Consider the following 25,054-nt stretch of genomic DNA (forward strand, 5'->3'; position numbering starts at 1 on the left):
TGGATCCCTCTGAAGGGGTAGCTTCGGTAGTCTGAATAATTTGTGCGTCCGAAGGCCCAGCCATCTCCACGTGGGAGTCAGATGCGGCCTGTGGTTCTTCAGAAACGGTCGCCAGAGGCTGCGAAGGCATCTCGCTGAAAACAGGAGAACCGGCGACTGGCCTAGAAGAGGCTTCGTCGTCAGTTTTGGGCCTCGGATGATTATCCTTGTCTTTGCGCTTTTTATGTTTGCCGGTCGTCGGAAGTTCCGACGGCATGGTATAATTGAATTTTCTGCCAAAATAATGTCGGGCAAAATCAAACAGACGTAAAACTGACAACCAGTGACGTCGTGGTCTGGGCCTAGGCATGGGATACAATAAGAATGGAAATCCTTATGAGGTATTTGCTTCCCACAAGAAATACAGTTAACTTTTACTGACATCGGTCTGAGGCAAGAAAAAGTTTCCCCAACGGGGTACTTAGCTTCGTAGAAAACTTTGGTTCTGGATTCGGAATGAAAATCTCATGAGTCGGCCGACCGGCACTTGCGAACGGCTTTTGCTTCGGGCACTGTGCAGCAAGAAAGACTGAAGAAAATGGTGTTAGCTGCATCTTATATACCCCTGTCGCACTGACGTCAGGGAGGAGGCAACAGCAACCGACGCCGGACCAAGACTTTGGAAGTCAGGCCGACTGGGGAACTGCCTGACGGCAGGATAACCCAAGTGTAATGACTGCAGCAGTGTAACACGATGAACATCAGTCCATTTAAAATATTTTAAGTGCTGTATTGCTGTTCACTCATAGCAAGGACTGTAAATAGGGAGAAAAAAGTACAGAGAAGTTAAGCATTTAACAGAATCCCACTGTTTTCCTTTAATCAGTCTGTTCTGCTAGTGTCAGGAAAACAAAAAACAGACAAGGTATGTGTACACTGTCACTTACAGAAACATGAAATCTACAACATGGCAGTGGAGAAGAAAATGTAAGGTGAAAAGGTAAACAGATGAGAAAATGGATACAAAGTAAGAGAAAATATGTGCAGAAGGGAATCCATTACAAAAGGAAAATATGAAACGTATGAGAAAACAGAAGAAAAGTAGAGTATGACCAGATATTCAGTAATATTTTAGGATTACTCCCTTCCCCATGTATATGGTACACAAGTAAAATATTAAGAATGTTATCAGAAATAGTCAAGTGCCTGGCAGAAGCAAAACGTATGATGTCTATGCCCACCTACTCCAAAACATTTTTAATAAAATTGTGACACTGTTTTATAATCCAATATGTAAATATAAAAACAGAATAAAAATTACACTGCTACACACAAGAGTAAACAGAAATTTTAAGGATTAGCAGCGCAAAAGCTAAAAACTAAAGATTCTTACAAAAACAAATGGTTGAAAATGCATACCTCATCAAAGACAGTTTTGGTAAAATCTCCACACCGTACAGTTCCATCATAGCTCAGAGAGAACAGCTGAGAAGGATTAGTGGGTGAAAAGTGCATACAACAAACTTGCTGAATGTGGGGCTCAAAGATGAAGACTTCATGACTGGGATCGTTTTTCTTACTCTGAAAAATAAGTACATGTAACAGATGTACATAAATAGCCCAGAAAAAAAGTTACACATTTTCTATTAAAAATTAATCAAGATCTGAAGTTTTAACAAGTACACAAATCTATTTCTCTGCTGCTCTTGTTTCTGTCTATGGTGTGCTTAAACATCCTGCTGATCAAGTTTCTTGAAGAATAACTAACAAGCATTCTTACAGTTTTCCTGACAGCTAAGCAAAGTTAACTAAAATATTTCTAAAAACAGAAACTCACTTATCAGTATAAAACAAGAAATTCAGCATCAGTTCAGCCATGACTAATACTGCTTTCTAGACAATGCAAGTTCTCCCTTACACAAAGAAAAATCTTTATCAAAGACGTAATATGAACAATATATCCTGAATTTCCCCTTGGCCAACCACACATTGCAGACCATTTAATGCAAATGTGGAGGCAATCCAAAGCAAATAAAAAGTTATGTACTCACCATAACGTTCCATGTGAGTTGTTCCTTCTCGCCGTCATTCTTTACTGATGGGGTTCAGAGCCGATCCTTTGGCTCCGATACGGCCATTTGCAAAGCTCAAGGTTTACCAGTAGCTCGAGACCAAATCCCTTATCCCATGATGCACTGCTGGAATTACCTCAGATCTTGTTTGCTGCGTGTACTACAGCCATACAAGTGAACTACCCTCCCATGGAGAGGAAGAAAAATTGAGCAACCAGGATGAGACCAACCTCTAGGTCAACTATCAGCCAGGTGGGGGAAGGAGGGAGAGACGCAAGAATGAAGGCGAGAAGGAACTCATATGGAACATTATGGTGAGTACATAACTTCTTAATGTGAAGATGTTCAATCTCGCCATTCATCCTTTACTGATGGGTAGCGTCCCTAGCACCCTCAATCTCGGGTGGTTAATGGGAGTACATTCTTCAGGATCGTAGAAGCCCAGGCCCTGGAGGCCTTAACTTTGTAATGAGTGATAAAGGTATGAGGTTTAGACCAAGTGGCTGCGGAGCAAATGTTACCAAGAGGCAGTTTGGCTAGGAATGCAGAAGATGTAGAAACTGTTGTGGTTGAGTGAGCTTTAATCTTGTGTAGTAAGGGCATATTAGCAGCTGAATAAACAAAGATAATACAATCGGATAGCCATTTAGAAAGCGTTGTTTTAGCCACTAGTCTACCTTTTCTGGCTTCAGAGAATGACACAAAGAGCTGGTCTGATTTCCTAATATCTTTTGTTCTGTCCAAAACAAATCTGAGCAGTCTGTGAACGTCACGTTTGTGCAGCATATACTCCAATTTATTGGAATGGTTAGGGAAGAAGACTAGTAAACTCAATGACTTGGCTGACAGAGTCTGAACAAACTTTGGGCAAAAAGGAGGGGTTTGTCCTAAGAGATACTCTATCAGCATGAAAAATCAAAAAAAGAAGGCTGATAGATAAAGCCTGAAGTTCGGACACTCTACGGGCAGAAGTAATAGCTACCAGAAATATGGTTTTCCACAATAAAAATTTGAGATCACAAGATGATGCTGGTTCAAACGGGGGAAGATTTATACGAGACAGCATAAAGTTTAGATTCCAAGGAGAATAAGGAGTTTTCACCGGAGGCCTCATGTGAAAGGTTGCTTTGATAAAGGCCTTGGACAACTTGGGGGACATTATGTTTAGCCTGTCAGCTCAGAGATGAAAGTTAGATATAGCAGCCAAATGAACTCTAACTGTTGCGGCTGCCACTCCTTTATTAAAGATCATAGTCAAGAATTCTAATACGGACATCAAGGGGGCTTGATAAGGATCAATGTTCTGCTTAGAAGCCCATATGGAAAATCTCTTCCACTTACGAAGATATAATCTTCTGGTGGATGGCTTATGGTAAGAAAAGGATCTGTTATGTCTCATTAGAAAAGTTATGAAGTCTGGCTATGAGGGGAACTGGAGCATCGAAGTTGTTAGCTTCAGTGACTGCAAGGAAGGATGGAGGTCCCCCGACGGATGTGTCAGAAGGCCCAGAACTGGGTCCAGAATCCATGGATCCTCCAAGAGATGATGGTGAAGAAATGGGAACCAAATCTGTCGAGGCCAATGAGTGGCCGGAGATTTTGCTTCTGTAGAAATCTGGGTATCAACAGGATAGGAGGAAATGCATAGAGGAGACCCAGGGGTCAATTGTGTACGAGTGCGTCTCTCAGGGGTTCTCCTGGAGGGGAAATCAGGGCAAAGCAGCTTCCGCATTTCATGTTGATGTGACTGGCAAACAGACTGCAGCAAGGCTGGCCCCATTTGCGGAAAATCCTGTCCACAAATCTCTTTGAGGGACCACTCGTGCAGCAACAAGACTGCCCTGCTTAGTTTGTCTGCCATCACGTTGAATCTCCCCGGGATGTAAGTTGCCAACAGAAAGCGCTGGGAGGAGACAGCCCACTGCCAAACTCTGAAGGCTTCTCGAGAAAAGGGGGTAAGACTTTGTTCCGCCTTGCTTGTTCAAGTACCTGACTAGTGACGTACTGTCTGTCTGAATTGCAATTGTTCCTAGAGGAAGAGAGTGTTGGAAGTACTGCAAGCCAGAAGTACTGGTCTCATCTCCAGAACATCGATATGCAGATGTGACTCTTGATTCATCCATATGCCTTGGAAAGTCATTCCCTGAAAATGCCCCCCCAACCAACCTGATCAGGGAAGTGTCCATGGTCACAGTGGCTACTGGAAGGGGTAGGTACAAATGAGCGTCCTATGGTTACATAAAGAGATGTCAGCCACCGCTGGAGATCGCTCTTGCAAGAGTTCGTAATTAAAATAGTGCGATTCATTGGAAGTTCCTGATAAGACCACTGAGTGAATGGCAGCCACTGAAGAATCCGCATATGCATCCTTGCTAATGGTATGGCCAAGATTGCTGCATCAAACCCAATACTTTTAGAACTTCTGGGACTGGTGCTCTGCCTTTCGATACTAATGAGATGACATGCTGGCGAAGAAGAAACACTCTCTCGATTGGTAGTCATAGAGTGGTGGTTGAAGTGTTTAACTCTGCCCCTATAAAAACAGTTTTCTGCGAAGGAGACAAGGCAGACTTTTCTGAGTTGACTGTAATGCTTAAGTGATTGCAGAGTGCATTCCCTTGCCTGAATCAGTTGATGCCTGGTGGTGGAGGTAAGGAGCCAATCATCTAGGTACGGAAACACCTGGAATCCTAGACGCCTCAGATGAGCCACGGCCACTGCCATGCATTTGGTGAAGACTCTGGGAGATGTAGTGAGACCAAAGGGCAGGGCTCGAAATTGAAAATGATTGGCTCCCAACCAGAAACGCAGGTGATCTCTGGATGGCCTGGCTATTTTTATATGGTAATACGCATCCTTGAGATCTATAGAGCACATCCAATTGTCTTTCCTTAAAAAGGGAAGTATAAACTGTAGTGTAACCATCCGGAACTTCTCTTTCTTCACAAATTGGTTAAGTCTGCTGAGGTCCAAAATGGGACTCCAGTCCCCTGTTTTCTTTGGAACCAAAAAGAATCTTGAGTAAGTTCCGGGTCCTGTTTGGTCTGCTGGGACTGGCTGGATTATTCTTTTTTCTAGCAACTTGTGGTCCTCTATAGTTGCTTGTTTCCTGAAACTGGGTGGAATGTTCGGGACTCTCCTTCAGGTGGGGGTGGAGTGGAGAACGGTATGATAATACTTTGTACCTAGCTGTCTTTTGTTATATCTTGCTAGGCGTCTAGGTACAATGATAAGTGACCCCCGACTGCCTCCAGAGCAGGACAGTCGTGCCTCCTTTCAGGAGCGCTGATAGGGTTGACCAGAAAAGTGATTTCTGTCACCCTGGTGTTGTGGATCCCCCCTGCCACGAGGGTGGCGTCTTCCATTATTACCCCCTCTGCCCCTAGAGGGGGGGGGGGGTTCAACACGTGTGTCCTGAAAGGCTCCTTGGGCTTTTCGGAAACACATCTTTCCTCTCCTTTGACCTTTGGGGTAAGGCCGAGTAGGGGTGGAAAAATGGACTCTGACAGCAGACAGAGTCTATTCCTCCTGTTCACACCTGGTCAAAGTTTCCTTCACTTTAGGCCCAAAGAGAGATGAGCCATCAAAAGGGGTGTTCACGAATGAAAACTTAAAGGACTTCACGAAGGAACACAAGTGCATCCAGGAATGTCTTCTGAGAGCAATTCCTGTACCTGCTGCCCTACTCGTCCCATCAGCTGCATATACGAGACGCATGGACGAGTTCACAATGGAATTTAGGGTAGCAGCCTGGGCGGAAACTTTATCTAAAGCCCCTGTAGCTACAGTACCCCGAAGAGCATCTCCCAACTCCTTAAGGAGATCTCTTTGCAACCAAGTGAAAGTGGTCAAATAGTTCAGGGATCGGACTGTAAAAGCCGCTGAACTAAACATGTATTTCCCATATCTATCAATGATCCTGGACTCTGTTAGGATGGATAGATGAGGAAGTCTCAGACATTTCCTTTGTGGTGGCTGCCGCCACCACCAAGACATCAACAGGGACTCCTTTGGACAAAAAATAATTTATCTACGGGGGCAGAAATAAACTTGTCAGGCCTCCAAGGGACATGTTCCATGGACTCCGGTGACTCCCATGCCCTTCCAGAAACCAGCTGCATGAGCTCATCGAAGGGCGGAGACACCCAAGAGGTGGAAGGTTGAGACCCGAAAGCCTTGTGGAGAACTGACTCATCCTCAGTGGGGCTTTTGGACTGCCAATCACCCCTCTGCCTAAGAATCTCAAGTATCTCCGCAAAGGAGATATCCTCAGAGGGGGATCATGGGGACCCTTCTAACTCATCCAAGTCAGTGTCAGATGTCAAAGACTCCTGTGGGGAGTCCAAGTGTCTCCTCTTGCACAATCTCTTCCTTGGGACCTCCTCAGTGGGAGCCTCTTTAGAGGTCTCAAAAGAGCACGGGGCACCCTGTGGGGCTACCTGAGGATCAGGGTCTCTACGCTTAGCCTTGACGACGGAAGCATAAGGAGGACACAGGCGCTTTGGGGGAGGAAGAAGCCAGACCTGGTGACAAGGCTCTCCTCATGGCTCTGAAGGCATCACGGCTCTGATGAGGAGTCGACGGACCCGAAGGAACCGCCAGCCTTTCCCACACCGAGGCCGTGGGCTCGGAGCCGGAGGCAGGAGCCGAGCTCATCTGAGCCAAAGCCCTGAGAGGAAGAGTCGGCACCAAGTCGGTGCGACTATCCTCTTCGGACCAGACAGGAGAGTGTCAGCTCCTAGAGTCCCCGGTCAGAGCCAAGGACGTTAGAGAAGATGGAACAGAGGACACCAGAGCAGGTATCGGCTCCAAGGGCCCCATGATCAACAGGTCGCCCCCCGGCTCCGAAGGTCCAGTATGGCTCGGAGGAGGCGCAGTCAAATCCGGGGTAGTGGTCTTCGGTTCCGACACTAGGGTTGCAGCAGACAACAATTTAGCAAATCCGAGTGCCCGTAAGAGCTTCTGCACCAATCAGTCCATATCCAAATCCGAAAGGCTGTCAGAAGACCTAGAGGAGTGCACAGACGGTGCCGAGTGAAGAAGTGGAGATGCAGGTTTCTCACATACTGGCTCCAGAGCTGTGGGCCGCCTCCGAAACAAAAAGACAGTCTGCTCCAAGATCTGTAGAGCTGCTGTCCCAGGATCTTCCACTTTCTTGGACTTCTTAGACAGCTTAGATTCCTTGGAGTCCCCTGAAGACTTCGAGGACTTGCTGGCCCCATCCTGGTCACTCAATGCTTCTTCAAACGGATGCTTTAGCAAGCCTCCGTCAACTAACTTTCTTTTCCTCTCCAATAAGACCCTAGAGGAAAAAGAGTGGCAAATACTGCAGGACTCCAGCAAATGTACAGCACCTAAGCAGTAGACATACTGAACGTGGCCAACAGTTACAAACATCTTTTACCAGCAGTCTGGACATTTCTTGAATCCAGACTTTGCGTGCTTGTCCTTGTCCTCAGACATATCCAAACAAACTCCTTAGGCTTAACACCAACAACAAAGCCACAAAAAGCCTAATAAAGAAACACTCAGCGTATAATATCAAGGACCACACCTAGGCTCAAAGCACACAAAGCCTAGAGAATAGCCAAATTAACAAATATGACTTGTAATAAAACACACACACACACACACACACACACTCTAAACAATGGCCCAAAAGAAAGAAGGGCCAACACTAGCTAAATGTAAGTAATAAAGCAGATAATCAACTAGGCCAGAACAAGAGGTCACTACAAACTATACTAAACTATGTTAATAGCACACGAAGAAAAGGGGAGCTTGTAAGTAGCTACACAAACTACTAATAACTATTCTATGGAACAATAGCAAAAAAATTGTAAATAACTTGCGTAAAATATGTTTTTTTGATGAAATATTGGCTCAAGCAAACTGGAACCTCTGAGATCCGTGCCGCGGCAAACTAGATCTGAGATAATTCCAGCAGTGCATCATGTGATAAGGGGCTTGGTCTCAAGCTACAGGTAAACCTCGAGCTTTGCAAACGGCCGTATAGGAGCCGATGGATGGGCTCCAAACCCCATCAGTAAAGAATGAACGGCGAAACTGAACAACTTCACATTGTTACTTACTAATCTTCTGGTTACTGATTTTGTACTTGCTACTAAGAGTAGAGCACTGATCCACAGAGACCTGTTTCAGACTCGGCTTGGCAGCATTATCAATGACTTGTCACACTGCAGTCATATAGTGGCTGAGGTTATTATGTGCTTAATTAAGCAAACTAAGTAAATGACACAGCTTAGGGTTACATATAGTACAAGGCAAGGGTGGCAAAAAATGCACCTGGGTCTGGAACAATAATTTGGAATGAAAAAAGAAAATTTGTTTTTCCAAAGACTCCAGTAAAAACAGGTTTAATACTAGGCAGCCCATGTAGCAGAGATGGTGACTTGATATTTAATCACTTAACTAGAAATATACTCAAACTGCTGACTTGAGATTTTACTGAGAAAATACAAACCTGTTCTTAAATGTGACAAACTACATGACCCTGTACTTAACATGAGAGGGATGCACATCCTACATTTCCAGAGATTCCAACAGTATTCAAAAGTGCACCAGCTGTCCATCTTGCAACACCCTATCAGCTAGTCTGAGATAAAAGTGAGATACTGATGCATTCTGTCATAGCACCACTCTTCTTGCCAAACAGATGTAGTGAAATATCTTACTAGGTTGTGTTATCTGCTATAACTTGCTAGTTTTGCTTGGCGTTATGTTAGTGTGACCTTTACTCTGCTCGTTTCCCTACAGTCTTTCTCCTTCGCTACTTCTGGATGCAGTGCACTGTCTGCACAGCACATTTTGAAATTTTACAACATTAGATTAGTTCTGGGCACCCAAGTATCTGGCTTTGCACTCATGATTAAGTCAAAGTGGTTCAGAGGCATTTGGTGAGGATATGGTATAAACAATGCTACAAAGCACACATTTACTTGGTTTGTCTATGGTCATTTGGGTAGCCCTATTAAGTAGAAAAAGATATTAAAATAACCTGAAGATGAAGATGATTTTAAAGAAACACAAGTTTCATTGTATTAGCTGACTATTCCTGTCATGGAACATTCACAAAGTTGCATTAAAGACTGGTACTGTCATGGAACACTAGTGAATGTGCTTCAAGGAGAAAGTTACAGATAAAGAAGTTATGTACCTACCATAACGTTCCATGTTAGTTGTCTTCATCTCGCCTTCTTTCTTGCTGGTTGGGATCAGAGCCGATTCTCGGCTCTGACTCGGCCATCTTCTATAGCTCAACAGCGGTTTACTGGCTCGAGGCTACCCCTTATCCCATGATGCCTAACGATAGCTACCCAGATCTCGTTTGAAATAGCTAACCCCAGACATAGCCAGAGAATAAACCTGTCCAAACAAATAGGTCAAGTATACCTGTTATACTCTAAGTCAGTAGAGGAAAAGTACAGTTTTGTACCTACCATAAATGTAGATGTTCGAGGATCCACATTGCTGCAGTCATAACCTGTGGGTAGTCCGCTGTCCTCGGTCGGCCCGAATACCAAAGAGTTAGGCTGGCGTCGGTCATGGGCGCCCGGAGCTGACGTCAATACGTAGTAGTACTTAAGCGCATGACCGACGCCATATCCTCAGTCTTTCTTGCCCCAGATGTCAGAAGGCCTTAAAAAGAAAAAGGCCAGAGCCACAAAAGGAGAAAAATAATAATAATAACAAACAACAACAACACCCCCAAGCCAAAGAGGGGAAGGAGGGAGGGAAAATAGGACTGCAGCAATGTGGATCCTCGAACATCTACATTTATGGAAGGTACAAAACTGTACTATGTTCTTCGTCTCACATTGCTGCAGTCATAACCTGTGGGTAGAATCCCAAAGCAAAGGAAAAGGGAGGCTGGCAAACTAAAAGGCATTAGGGGCTGCTAACATGCCCTGTAAGACTGCAGTGGCAAACCCAGCCCTGGACTTGGAGAAAAGAGGGAGATGATAATGCTTAGTAAAAGTATGAACTGAACTCCAAGTAGCTGCTTCCAAAATGTCCTTAGTAGCTACACCCCTCAAAAAAGCAGTAGAAGTGGCCATAGCCCTAGTGGAATGAGGTCTAATCCCAGCAGGAACATTCTTCCCATGATGAGAATAACAAAAAGCAATGCAATTACCAATCCACTTTGAAATAGTCTGCTTTGAAACAGCTTTCCCTTGTGAACCCAAAGCAAAAGTAACAAATAACTGTTGAGTCTGTCTGAACTCCTTAGTTCTGCTCAAATAATAACGTAACTGCCTGTGTATATCCAAAGAATGCAAGATTTTTTCCCCCTTATTTTGGGGATCAGCATAAAAGGTAGGCAAATGGATAGACTGGTTCAAGGCCACATTAGAAATCACTTTTGGCATGAAAGTAGGGTTAGTGCAAAGAAACTCTATCCTTATGGAATATTAGAAATGGTTCAACTGCCATGAGAGCCTGCAATTCAGATACCCTTATGGCAGAAGTAATGGCCAACAAAAGGCAGTCTTCCAAGACAAAAACTTCAATTCAGACGTAGCTGCAGGTTCAAAAGGAGGCAAAGTAAGCTTCTCCAACACAAAATTGAGATCCCAGGAAGGAGTAGGAGCTCTCATTGGGGGTCTTATATTTTTGCCCCTCTAAGAAATTGCTTAAACAAAGGGTGAGAAAATAAAGGAGGGTCACAATCATAGTGAGCAGAAATGGCTGCAGCATGAACCTTCACAGAGGAAAACGACAAACCCTTGTCCAGTAATTCAGTAAGGTACTGCAGTGTACAACTCAAATTAGGTACAGAGACATCAAAATCCTTTGTTGTGCTCCAAAGAAAAAATCTCTTCCATTTATCAGCATAAACTTTTCTAGTGCTAGGCCGCCTAGCTTCCAAAATGACATCTAAAGCCTGCTGGGGAAGCTGAGAACCCACAGGCTCTAAAACAGAATACGCCAGGCCGTTAGATGCAGGGACTGCACCCTGACATTGAGCAAATGACTGCTTGACTGGGACAACAAATGAGGAAGCTGTGGTAAAGGCCAAGGAGGCTCCTGAATTAGACTTCTCAGCAGAGGATACCAGTGCTGACGTGGCCAATCTGGTGCTATTAAAATCATGCAAGGCTTGTCCCTCCTGACTTTCAAGAGTACCTTGGTGAGGAGAGGCAGAGGAGGAAAAGCAAAGACATGAAGATTGTTCCAACTGAAAGATAGAGCGTCCACTTTCCAAGCTTTTGGGTGAACAATCCTTGTGCAAAATTTTGGTAGTTGGAAATTTAGAGGAGAAGCGAACAGATCTATGTCTGGAGTTCCCCAAGCCACTGTCAACTGTTGAAATACCTGAGGATCCAATTTCCACTCGTGGGGATCCACAATTTGTCTGCTCAATACATCTGCTAGGGAGTTCTGTGCTCCTGGCAGAAACCGTGCTTGAAGAGTGATGTGCAACCCCAGAGCAGTCTCCCACAATATCATAGCTTGTCTGCAAAGAGGGTAAGAATGGGTCCCCCCTGCTTGTTGATGTACCACATGACTGTAGTGTTGTCTGTTTGAATCAACACCTGTCCTGGTTGAAGTAGGCCCTTGAAAGCCATCAGGGCAAACTGGACTGCTAACATCTCCTTCATGTTGATATGCAAATGCTGTAATTTGGGAGGCCACGTGTCTTGAATCCATTTCCCATTGAAGTGTGCTCCCCAAGCCAGGTCCGAGGCATCCGTCGTTAAGATCTGACTCGCCTCTGGTCGGGTCACAGAGAGTCCCTTGTTTAGGTGACATTCCTGTGCCCACCACAAGAATTCCTTCTGGATGCACGGTATTATTGGAATGACAGTGTCCAAATCGTGGCAGTGTTGAGTCCATATACTTTTGAGATACCATTGTAGCTTCCTCATATGCAGTTTGGCATTGGGAAGTACCATAATGCAAGATGCCATGAACCCCAAGGCTTGAAGGACTGTCCTTGCAGTCAGCCTGGACCGTACTGATAATAGCTGGAAGTAGAGGTGAAGAGTTCTTTGCTTGTCCGGGGTCAGAAAAGCCATCTGAGAGGCTGTATTCAGTCTCACACCCAGAAAGCACATGTCCTGAGAGGGTACTAGACTGGACTTTGTTTCGTTCACAGAATACCCTAGGCACCTTAAAACTGCCATTACATACTATAGCTGTTGAAGTAACTTGTCTTTGTCTTGAGCAAGAATCAGGCAATCGTCCAGATAAGGATAAATTTGAATTCCCCTCAGTCTTAAGAAAGCTATTACAGGAGCCAGAACCTTTGTGAACACCCTGGGCAGTAGATAAACCAAAGGGAAATGCAGAGAACTGATAATGAGAAGTGCCAGCCAGCAGGAATCTCCTGCAGCTGGGCCTGATAGGAATGTGAAGATAGGCCTCTTTGAGATCCAGAGTTACCATCCAGTGATCTTTGCCTAGCAGAGGCAGAAGTTGCTGTAATGTTAACATCTTGAACTTTGGAATGTCTAGGTATGTATTGAGAATGGACAAATCCAGAATTGGCCTCCAAGTGTTTCCTTTCTTTGGCACTAGGAACAGACGAGAATAAAACCCTAGGCCTTCTTCTGACGGAGGTGCCACCTGGATTGCCCCCATCTGTAAAAGCAAAGAAATTTGTTCCTGAGCCTCCAGCCTTTGCCGAGGAGGTACATCTGGCATGCCTTTGAAAGGGGGAAAAGTGTGAAAATAAAACTTGTAGCCTTGATTTATTATGTCCAACACCCATTTGTCCTGGGTGACCAAATGCCAATTTTGCTTGAAAGTGCCAACTTTCCTCCTAGAGGAGCTGCCAGAAAGGAAGGATCTGGCAGCTGGAGATACAGGTCATTGGGTCTGTTTACGAAAAGGCTGACCCCTGCCCTCACCAGAAGATTGTGCAGGAGAACTCCAAGTCCTAGGTCTGAAAGAACCCTGAGCGTGAGCCCTGCCCCTACCACGTCTAGATCTGCCCTTAGACTGAAAATCTGAAGAAGGGTAAGACCATCCTCTAGCAGGCCAATTCCTGCTAAACTTAGGGGGCTAACTCAGTACTAAAGACAAACCAAGTACACTAAAAATGATCCAACGCGTCACTGAAGACAAAAACACACAGGTTTATTGCAAGTAAGCTTCGTTCGCCAATGTTTGAGCAACTTCCTCAGACATTCAAACCTTAGTTAATTTACATATTTATACTCTCACGTCACTAACATCATTAACTAGAGTATCAATTAACAGATTAAACGAATTAGAAAACAAAGTAAAAACCACCCAACTATTAGCAGCAAAAAGGTCTATGTATGTATATATAATAAAGCAAAGTATTATATGCTTATATACCATAAAATAAATATATGTGTATACAAATACATAAAGTGCTTAAAAGCCACTTCTATGTTAATAAAACTGAGTCAGTACTCAAAACGTAACAATGAAATAGTTTGATATAGAAAAAGCCGACAAACCATGCAAGATAAATTTAAAATTACTACTAGTTGCTAAATACGATTTAAATACGATTTAAATAAATCAGTATATTAGTCTAAATCAGACTGGTCTTATAAGTCAAAAAGCAGAGTCTCATATTATATTACATTATTATGTTATATTTGTATATATATATTGTTATGTAGTGTAAATGTATGTGAATATATACATAAGTAAAACTTGTGTATAAAAATATATATAAAGTAATAGTGTTAAGTATAATTAAATAAGAAAATAATTGAGAACTATAATGTGTATACCTACATGTACCTAAACTTCTCAAGTTAAAATAATAAAAAGATCTTAGCTAGTGTCTGGACACAGTTCAAAGTCTATTGAGTACAGTAATTTAAAAATACAAAAGCAAAACTCAAAACTGCATTCAAAGAAAACCACTGAATACAAAAGTAGCTGATAAGTGTCTAAAAAGTTAAAACAATTTAAGAAATAAGTGTGAATAAGTATTTCATACAAGCTAAAGTCTAAATAAAGCTAGTATAAAAAAACAGTATATCTAAGTAAATACTTAGTATACTTAATTTCTATTCAGACTTCTTAGTTTAAGTAAGCAGCCTATATTGCAGCTGCACTTGCAAAAATTCCTTAACTGTCTGCATAGACTTAGCTTTGTCTTCCATCTTTTTCAAAACTGACTCCACAGGAGAACCAAAAAGAACTTCAGATTGAAGGGGAGCATCCAAAATCCGAGCTTTAACATGTTCTGACAAATTTTGATCTTTAAGCCAGGCATGTCTACGAATAACTGAACCAGTAGCAGCTACCCTGGAAGCAGCCTGAAGGGCATCGAAGCCACACTGCAGGGAATGTTTACCAACCTGATCTGAAGCATGAACCAAGTCCTGCAACTCCTTACACTTTATACCCTCAGATAAAGCATCTACCTTAGATTTCAATTGACCTAACAGAAAGTTCTGATACTTCAGCATATGGAATTGGCAATTTAAAGCCCTCATAGCTAACGTAGAAGAGGTGTACACTTTTTTACCCCACCTATCCAACGCTCTAGAATCTTTATCCAAAGGAACTGGATTCTTAACCACAGAAGCCCTGACACCCTTAGGCCCTTGGATAATAGTTTCGGGTCAGCTCTAGGGCTCTTATACAAATATTTATGCCTCTGGAACTCTGTAATACCTGTCTGGTTTGACAGGGGCAGGGGGTAAAGAATCAGGATTAAGGGAAGCTTCAGAAAAAACATCCTGAACAACATCTAAAACAGGGGGAATTGCCAAAGGCCTATGTTGTGTCAAAACAAAATTCCCTAAGCCTCTTACGAGAATCTGAAAAATCCTGACCTTCCCACTTGAAATGCTCCCTCATGGAATGCAAGGTTTCAGAAAAGGAAAAATCCTCTGGAGGAGAAGCAGAAGGACAGGAATCCTCTGCATCCGAATCAGAATAGGGAGGAAAATCCTGAATATCCTCAGCTGAGGACTCACAGTAATCTGAGGAATGTTCCATTCCCTCTAAATCTGTCTCCACCCTTGGCCTCTTCTCTGGAGGGGGCATAGAACCCCTGATCAAAGTAATCAAATCCTCAGCCATTTTCAACATATGCTTTTTAGGAACAGAACCCGAAGAACCAGGGCTGTGGCCCGTACCAGAAATACCAGGTCTAGCCTTAGCAGGGCCTTTAGTGACTGAAGTAGAAGGCCTAATAACCTTTTGTAAGGATGGAACCACAGAAACTTGAGAAGCACTCTCGGCCTGACCTAACTCCTGAGAGGCCAACTCCTGCAAAATTAAAGGTTCCCCCTGGGATTCAGCCGAGACCTCAGCTGGATCCACAGATTCAACCGTAGATTCCATAGAACCAGCGTCCGCAACAGACGACTCATCCGGTTTAGACCTTAAGGATTTATCTTTTCGCTTTTTAGCGGTAGCGGGCGTCGGAGGATCCGACGGCATGCTGTAGTTACACCGCTTACCGAAAACAAGCCTAGCACAGTCTAATCTGCGTTTAATGGTGCGCTTATTAAATCTAGCGCCAGCGACACCCGACTACGTCGTGTTCAGGCCCTAAGCAAGGAATACAGAGAGAATGATAGTCCCTATGAGGTATCTGTTTCCCACAAGAAATACAATTATTAACTTTTTCTGACATCCGGATTAACTGAGGCAAGAAAAGACAAAAATTTTCCCCAACGGGGTACTTAGCCCAACTTGGTCTTCGGTCTGAAACTCGAAAACTGAAAATTTCAGAACGCCGAACGGCACTTGCAAACGCTGCTTCTGCTTCGGACCACGCGGCAAGAAAGACTGAGGATATGGCGTTGGTCATGTGCTTAAGTACTACTACGTACTGACGTCAGCTCCAGGCGCCATGACCGACGCCAGCCTAACTCTTTGGTATTCGGGCCGACCGAGGACAGCGGACTACCCACAGGTTATGACTGCAGCAATGTGAGACGAAGAACATCAAAACAAAACAAAGAACATTCAGCCAGTGAAACCAGAACTCCTCTCGGGCCAATAGGACAGGGGGACGGAGGGTGGGACGCAAGAAAGAAGGCGAGATGAAGAGAACTAACATGGAATGTTATGGTGGGTACATAACTTCTTTATGTTACGTTGTCTATCTCGCCTTTGTTCTTACTGGTTGGGACAGCATCCCTAGCACCTACAATCCTGGGCGGCTCATTGGAAGAGACGCTTCAGAACAGTGGAACCAAAGTCAGCTCTGCTCCTGGAGACCATATCTAGCTTGTAATGAGAAATAAATGTATGAGGATTTGCCCACGTAGCAGCTGCGCAAACAGAATCCATGGGCAGCCTAGATTGGAAGGCTACAGAGGTGGCCAAGGCCCTAGTAGAATGACCTTTCGGTTTGATAAGTAACTCTTTGTTCCTTAATTGATAGATGAAAGTAACAGTGTGAGACAACCACCTGGATAAGGTCACATTGGAAACTGGGAGACCTTGTTTGCCTAGAGCATAGGAAAGGAATAGTTGGTCCAACTTCCTTATTTCCTTAGTCCTATGCAGGTAAAAACACAACTGTCCATGAACATCCAATTGGTGTAATCTGTACTCTGCCTTGTTGGTGTGGTTAGGGAAAAACACAGGAAGGTCTATAGATTGGTTTAAATTATTTTCTGAGCAGACTTTCGGAAGAAACGAAGGATTAGACCTCAGAGCAACCCTGTCCTTATGAAAAACCAAGTATGGAGGGCAAACACATAGACGTGTCTGGCTGAAGTAATAGCTACCAGAAAGAGTGTCTTCCAAGATAGAAACTTAATGGAGCAGGACGCTGCTGGTTCAAAAGGGAGCAGAGTTAAGGAAGTTAGTACCAAATTAAGGTCCCAAGGAGGAGGGGGATCTCTCACTGCAGGCCTAAGGAGAGTGGTCTCTCTCAAGAAAGCTTTACAGAGCTTATGAGACATAATGTTAGAGTTTGGCAAACCAACATGAAAGTTAGAAATGGCCGCTAATTGAAACCAGACTGTAGCAAAAGCGGACCCGGAATGAAAAAGTTGCTAGGAATTCCAGAATTTCGTGGACTGGGGCTGAAAAGGGATCTACGTTCCTAGCCTCTGCCCAACAAAAAAACATTTCCATTTACTAGCATAAGTTTTTCTGGTTGTGGACTTGTGAGAGGAGACAATCTCACGTACAGCCGGGGAAATGCTGGGAAGCCTGGCTAAGGTTGGAAGTGGAGCAACCAAGTTGTGAGCTGGAGAGTTTGGAGGGATTGATGCAACCCGCCTGATGGATGAATCAGTAGGTCTGGAATAGAGTCCAGAGTCCAGGGCTGATCGAGAAGGTAATGGTGCAGGAACAGGAACCATATCTGTCAACGCCTGTAGAAGGCAATGAGGATCATTCTGCAACCCAACGATATTGCTTTCTGTACGAGTTTTGGAATCCGGGGAAATGGAGGAAAGGCATAAAAAAGTCCTTGAGGCCAATCGTGGACTAGAGCATCTCTGGGTGAGTGGCCTGGAAGCGGGAGAAGTAGTTGCTGCATTTGCTGTTGAAGGGGGTGGCAAAAAGATCGCAGCAAGGCTGTCCCCATTTGCGGAAGATAAGATCCGTAACTTCCTGATTCAGAGACCACTCGTGAGGCATGAGGATAGCTCTGCTGAGCCTGTCCGCTATGACGTTGGAACTCCCAGGGATGTGCGTCGCAATCAGAAAACGTTGGGAGGAAATCGCCCACTGCCACAGTCTGAGTGCTTCTCGACACAAGGGGTAGGACCTGGTTCCGCCCTGCTTGTTGATGTACCACACCACTGACATGTTGTCTGTTTGAATTGCAATGGTCCCAGAAGGAAGAGAGTCCTGAAGGGCTTGCAACACTAGGAGCACGGCTCTCATTTCTAGGACGTTTATGTGCAGATGGTACTCGTGAGGCTGCCAAGTGCCTTGGACATTCCTGCTTTGATAATGCCCCCCCCCCCAAATCAGGGACGCATCTGTGGTCACTGTGGCTACCGGAGGGGGCTGAATGAAGGGTCTGCCCAGAGTCACTAGTGGGGAGACCCATCCACCAGGAAAGGTGCCTTTTGCATGCTTCTGTAATCATGATCATGTGAGACATGGGCAACTGTTGGAAAGACCACTGAAGGATCCTCATGTGAAAGCGGGCCAGTGGGATTAGAAGAATGGCTGCTGCCATGGAACCCAGAGTTTGAAGGACGAACTTGACTTGGATTCTTTTGCTCTGCATTAGAATTTGTACTTTCTGACTAACTATAGACACCCTTTCTAGCGGTAGCCTTGCGGACATGTTTCTTGTGTCTAAGTCTGCTCCTACGTAGATGATAGATTGACAGGGCAACAAGGCAGATTTTTCGAAGTTTATTGCAATGCCTAGCTGGGAGCAGATTGTGATTGTGCAGTCCCTGGCTTGTAGAAGTTGATGCCTGGTAGTAGCAGTGAGGAGCCAGTCGTCTACATATGGAAACGCCTGGAATCCTCCACGTCTCAGGTGAGCCGTGACCACTGCCACACATTTGGTGAACACCCTGGGGGCTGTGGTGAGACCAAACGGCAGAGCTCTGAACTGGTAATGACTGGCTCCCAGTCGGAAGCGAAGAAATCTCCTGGAGCACCTGTCCATCTTGATGTGGTAGTACGCGTCCTGAAGATCTATCGAGCACATCCAATTGTCCTGACCCAGAAAGGGTAGAATGGACTGTAGCGTCACCATCCAAAATTTTGTTCTTTGTACAGACCTGTTTAGACTGCCGAGATCCAGAATCGGTCTCCAGTCCCCTGTCTTTTTTAGTACCAAAAAGAACCTTGAGTAAGTTCCGGATCCGTGCTGGCCTGCCAGGACTTCCGGGATGACTTTTTTCTAGCAGTTTTGAAACTTCTATTACTGCTTGGTCCTTCAGATTGGGTGGAACATCTGGAAGGGATTTCCTTGTCGGTAAGGGGGGTTAACAGAAGGGAATTTTGTAACCTCCGGATATAATGGACCGTACCAATCTGTCTTGTGTTAAATTTTGCCAGGCTTTTGGGTACAGTGAAAGTCTTCCCCCGAGTGCCTCCAGAGGTGAGCAGCTGGGCAACCCTTCAGGGATGCTGAAAGGGCTTATCAGAGAAAGATTCTCTGTTGCCCTGGTTCTGCGGACCCACTCGGCCATGAGGGCAGCCGTCTGTTGTAGTTTCCCCCTCTGCCCCTGGAGGAAAAAAAATGGCTACGTGTGTCAGGCAAGGCTCCCTGGGATTTTCGGAACCACATTTTGCCACTCTTCTGACCTTTGGGGTACGGTCTAGAAGGAGTGGGAAAACGAACTCCCACGGCAGAGAGAGTCTTGCCTTCTTGCTCACACCTAGTCAAAGTGTCTCACCTGTGGTCCAAAGAGAAAGGAACCATCAAAGGGGGTGCTGGTGATTGATGCTCGAAAGGGTTCCGCAAAATTACACAGCCGCATCCATGCTTGCCTCCCAAGGGCCACACCCGTACCTGCGGCTCTACTCGCACCATCACCTGCACAGGAAATGAGCCTCATGGAGGAGTTAACTACAGAATTAAGCGTCACCAGCTGGGAAGCTACTTTAGCTCGAGCCCCCCTCAGCTGATGGATCTTGAATGTCTCAGTGCTCTTTAAGGAGATCCCTCTGAAGCCGGGTAAAATGACATAAGTAGTTCAGTGACCTCACAGAAAAGGTCACTGAAGCGAACATTTGCTTCCCGTATCTGTCCATCGACCTAGACTCCTTGTTAGGAGGATGGGCAGACAAAGAGGTCTCCACTAACTCTTTTTTGGTGGCTGCTGCTACCACCATGGCATCAACAGGAACACCTTTGGTAAGGAACTGCTTATCCTGGGGTGCTGTGATGAATTTGCCAGGTTTCCTCAGAGTTGGTTCCGCTGTATCCGGAGCTGACCAAGCCTTTCGAGCCACCACTGCCATAAGTGGATCGAACGGCGGAGAAAACCAGGAGGTGGAAGGTCGGGAACCAAACGCATTCAGAAATACAGACTCATCCTCGGTAGGGGCTAGGGGATTCCAGTTCCCCCTCTGCTTAAGCATTTCCAGGATGTCCGAGAAGGAAATCTCTTCAGAGGGGGATCTCGGGGACCCTTCCGAATAATCTAAGTCTGTATCAGAAGTGACGGACACATGGGAGTCAATGTGCTTCCTCTTGCACTTCTTCTTACAAGGGGGCTCCTCTGAATGATCAGGGGAGGCCTCGGAAAAAGAGGAACCACCCAATGGGGTGACCTGGAGCGCCGGTTCCCTATGCTTGGGGTCTGGAGGAGGAGTAGAGGTTGGCACAGGCACTACAGGGGACGGAGCCGGTGGGGCCGATGGTGGAGCTGACTCGGTGGCCAGCACACTCCTCATGACATTGAAGGCGTCCCTGCCACGATGCAGAGAAAGCTCCGGTTCCGAGGAAATCGGAATCTTTCTCCGCACCAAGGGAGACATCTCAAAGGCCAATGGAGGAGCCGAGCTCACCTGCGCCGAAGCTCCGAGAGGGAGAACGGGGTCGGACAAGGGTCCGATGCCACTCGCCCCCTTGGAGCCGATGAGGGAACCCCGGCACCCAGATCCTTCGATGGATGGCACCATCGAGGGGATCGGACCGGACGTCGGAACCGAAGGAGAAAGAGTTATCGGAGCCAACGGTTCCACTACTCAAACCCCAACGAACTCTGGCTCCGAACTCATTGGAGTCAGAGAAGGAACATCGAGAGAAGTGGACGGAGCCGACACCTGTTGAGGAGGGCTGAACAACATCTTGGCAAGTGCCTGCGACTTTAGCAACCTACTGACCACTCTCTCCATATCGTGATCCGACAGCCTAGAGGATAGAGAGGATCGGTGACTGCGCTCGCTCTGAAGCAACGGAGACCGAGGAGCCGAATGTACAGATTCCAGTGAAGGGGACCTCAGCCTCTTGTGGCTCCGTGAAGGCTCTAAAGTTTCTGATGGAGCCGACGGGGAGATAGTCTTATCAGTGCCAGCCGGAACCGAAGTAGAAGGTAGAGTCTGAACCAAGGACGGCTCTGAACTTGGAGCCGACGGCTTGGTAGATTTAGGGGATTTCACAGGCTGAGAGCTCTTGGCCAGTGAATCCTGAGGTTTTAAAAGACCCCTAAGAATAAGCTTATTCTTACGCTCCTGCAGGACTCTTGGACTAAAGGCATGGCAGATAGAACAAGAGTCCTGCAGGTGTACAGCGTCTAAACAATAGATGCAAGAAGTGTGCCCATCTGTCAGAGACATTTCCTGACAGCATGAGTCACACTTCTTGAATCCAGACACTTTGGATTCCTTTGACATCCTGAAAGAAGGAAACAACAAATACAACAGCTACCAAAGCAAAATACAGTCTACACAAAAAACACACACTACTACAAGACTAACTAAAAGTTCTTTCTTTTTTTGTTAATGGAAAGCCTCTAACTTAAACGGCTAGCGTATGAAAGAAAGGTAAAAGGAAAGACTCTAACCTAAACGGCTAACCTGACAAGAGGAGGATGGGGGGAGGGGTGGGAGAGAACTCTTCAAGTTAAACGAGTTCTACAAGGAAAAGGGATACTACAACTAAACACTAGCTATCACAGAAAACAAGACTAATCGTTAATAAAACACAGAAAATATAGAATTCTAGAGTAAGAAAGTTATACAAAACAGTTTATATGAGCCTGAGCCAGAAAAACGACACCTCGCAGCTGAAGCAGCAAATGAGATCTGGGTAGCTATTGCTAGGCATCATGGGATAAGGGGTAGCCTCGAGCCAGTAAACAGCTCTCGAGCTATAGAAGATGGCAGAGTCGGAGCAGAGGATCAGCTCCGATCCCAACCAGCAAGAATGAAGGCGAGATAGACAACTTAACATCTAATAATTTAGGTAAATCAAAAGGGCATTTCTGACGTATGCAAGCAGTAGCATTCCTCTGAAACCTGTAGACCAAACATTTCCCTATGGTGTTGCTTAGAAACATGGTATACATTTGTCTCCAATGAGATTAATCAAAGCAACACTTTGCAGGTAATGTAATGGTAGACGAGACTGGGCTATCCTGCAACAGCACATGGTACTAAAGAAAGGTGTGGTTTATGGATTCACTTCAGAAGCTCAAATTTACAAAATCTCGAACTGCAAATAATTGAAACCAAAAGATCAAGTTTCGTAAACTCGGACTTCTGAAGCGGGGGGGGGGGGCTTTGCCCCTCTGTGCCCCCCCCCCCACTTACATATACCAACTCCAAGATTCCAAGATTGCGCTACAGTGGGGAAATCTCCCGTCTTGCGCTGTATGCGGACGCGCAAGACAGGAGATGTCTCATTTCCTGTCAACACCGCAAAAGAAATAAAACATTACGTATACACACAGCCTCTGTGTGCACGCAATGTATTAAGGTAAGTAAACTCTTATTTTTTAAACACTACACATATTCGATTTACTGAAATCTCGATCATATGGTCTCGACCATATGAAATTCGAGATTTCAGTAATTCGATTATGTGAAGTGTTCCCATGGTTTACACATACGTGTTAGGGATTCACAAGGAGGACCACTATATGCACACACTGTAAAAATAATGCCCAGGGGTGTTTATAAATTTGTTAATTGCAATGTTACCAACAGAAGTCATCCCTGTGTAGTAAAAAGTTATGTACTCACCATAACGTTCCATCTGAGTTGTTGCCTCTCCTTTGTTCTTCAAACTGTGGGTTCGGATCAGATCTGACTCAGCTGCATAATAAAGCCGTAGGATACGAAATCTGACCTTCTCCCTTACCCATAATACTCCACTCCCTCATATCCCTCAGATTGAGTTTGCTGCAGAAATATTCATCATTTTATCATACAACTCCATATACATCACACAAAGAACCAGAGAAAGTACATAACTTCATCTGATGCTGCTTTCATTTGTTCAGTGGGAAGGAGTCCCCAGCTACAAAAGAAAGTACAGTTGTGTACACTTACCATAAATGTAGATGTTGGAGTGTATTCACTGCTGCAGTCATCACATTTGGGTTATCTGCTTGCAGTAGCCCTCAGTCACCCTGACTACAAAAGTCTTGGGTCCTGCGTCGGTTGCGGTCTCATCTTCCATGACGTCAGGCAGTCAGGGGTATAAAGCATGCAGCAGACGCCGTTACATCAGTTTTTCTTGCCCCAGATGTCAGGTGCCCCCATAATGGGAAGCAAATATATATACAAGGTTACACCTCCCAACAAAAAAGCAAACACACCAAAAAGCTTTAAGCACAGAAAACAAAAATAGAGGTATAGCCAATAGAAGTCAGGGGGCTGGAGGGAGGGTAACTAGGATGGCTACAGTGAATACACTTGAACATCTACATTTATGGTAAGTGTACACAACTGTACTATGATCTTCGTGTTTCACTGTTGCAGTCATCACATTTGGGTAGATTTCCAAAGCTAAGGATGGGAGGAGGAAATTAGACAGCATTAGGACCAGCTATAAGGCCCTGCAAGACTGCAGTGGCAAAGCCAGCTCTGGAGTTAGAGGAAATTGGCAAATAGTAATGCTTGGTGAAGGTATGTACAGAACTCCAGGTAGCAGCTTCTAGGATATCCCTGGTAGGGACACCTCTGAGAAAGGCTGTAGAGGTAGATGCAGCCCTGGTTGAGTGTGGTCTTATCCCCTGTGGGGCAGGTTTCCCATGGTGCTTATAGCACAAATGAATGCAATGTCCTATCCATTTAGAAATGGTTTGCTTTGAAATGGCCTTCCCCTCTGCCCCTGCAGCAAATGTTCCCCTCTGCCCTTGCAGCAAATGCAACCAGCAGCTGTTCAGATTTCCTGAGAGATTTAGTCCTGTCCAAGTAAAATCTAAGTTGTCTGGGCACATCTAAGGAGTGCAGTATTCATTCCCCTTTGTTCTGTGGATTAGAAAAGAAGGTTGGCAAATGAATGGACTGATTAAGGGCCACAATGGATACCACCTTGGGCATGAAGGAGGGGATTGGTCCTGAGGGACACCCTGTCCGCATGAAAGATAAAAGGCTCCACTGCCATGAGGGCCTGTAATTCAGACACCCTTCTTGATGGCTAGAGGGAAGGCTGTTTTTCAAGAAAGGAATTTCAACTCTGCATTTGCCACTGGCTCAAAAAGAGGTAGAGTGAGTTTTTCCTTTATAAAGTTAATGTCCCAGGCTGGAGTAGGGGCTCTCATGGGTGGTCTTAAGTTGTGGCCCCTCTGAGGAACTGCTTCAGCAGAGGATGAGAGAAGACAGGTGGTTCTGTGTTGTAATGAGCTGAAATGGCTGAGGCATGAATTTTGATGGGAGGAAAAGGAAAGGCCCTTGTGAAGCATCTCAGTTAAGTATTGAAGAATCTGAGGTAAATTGGGTGCTGCTGTTGCCATCCCCTGAGTTTGGTTCCAGGAACAGAATCTTGTCCACTTTTCAGCATATGATTTTCTAGTACTAGGCCTCCTTACCTCCAGAATGACATCCAACACTTGCTTACTGAAGGATGGTGACGGAGAGATCAGTTAATTAAGCCAGGCTGCCAGGTGCAGTGTTTGAAGCTGTGTGTGAAGAATCTGGCCCTCCTGCTGGGACAGCAGGGCAGGGGTCTGAGGCAGGTGCAATGGTGTCAGCAGTGACAGACTGCGCAAAAGGGGGTACCAGTGTTGGCGTGGCCAGTCTGGTGCAATCAGTATCGTCCTTAGTCTGTCCTGTTTGACCTTTAGTAGTACCTTGGAGAGGAGAGGCAGAGGGGGAAAGGCATAAAATAAGTTTTCCCAGGTGAAGGACAGGGCATCCACTTTCTAAGCTTGTTTGTGGGGAGTCCTTGTGCAGAATTTGTCCAATTGGTAGTTCTGGGGGGAGGCAAACAGGTCTATCTTTGGGATCCCCCATTTGTTTCTCAACATGTTGAATATCTTCCAGTTTCCACTCATGTGGATCCATGAGACTTCTGCTTAGTTCGTCTGCCAGTGCATTTAGCTTTCCTGGCAAGAATTGAGCATGTAGGTGCACTTGGTAGCTCAAAGCATTGTTCCACAGAGCCATAGCTAGTCTACAGAGAGGGTATGAGCAGGTTCCCCCCTGCT

The 25,054-nt window shown here is 45.3% G+C and overlaps 1 protein-coding gene across 2 annotated transcripts in view; it reads right to left on the reverse strand.

Moving 5' to 3' along the window:
• Nucleotides 1-25,054, reverse strand: part of WDR76 (WD repeat domain 76) — a 773,733-nt gene that overhangs the window by 295,251 nt on the left and 453,428 nt on the right. For both annotated transcript variants that reach the window (XM_044077715.1, XM_044077713.1), the window contains exon 9: nucleotides 1,399-1,560. In XM_044077715.1, the coding sequence (XP_043933650.1) occupies nucleotides 1,399-1,560 (162 nt within the window). The remainder of the gene's footprint in view (nucleotides 1-1,398; nucleotides 1,561-25,054) is intronic.

Source organism: Protopterus annectens, chromosome 7.part0 (genome assembly GCF_019279795.1).
Source record: "Protopterus annectens isolate FY-2018-M chromosome 7.part0, PAN1.0, whole genome shotgun sequence".
NCBI classification, from domain to species: Eukaryota; Metazoa; Chordata; order Ceratodontiformes; family Protopteridae; genus Protopterus; species Protopterus annectens.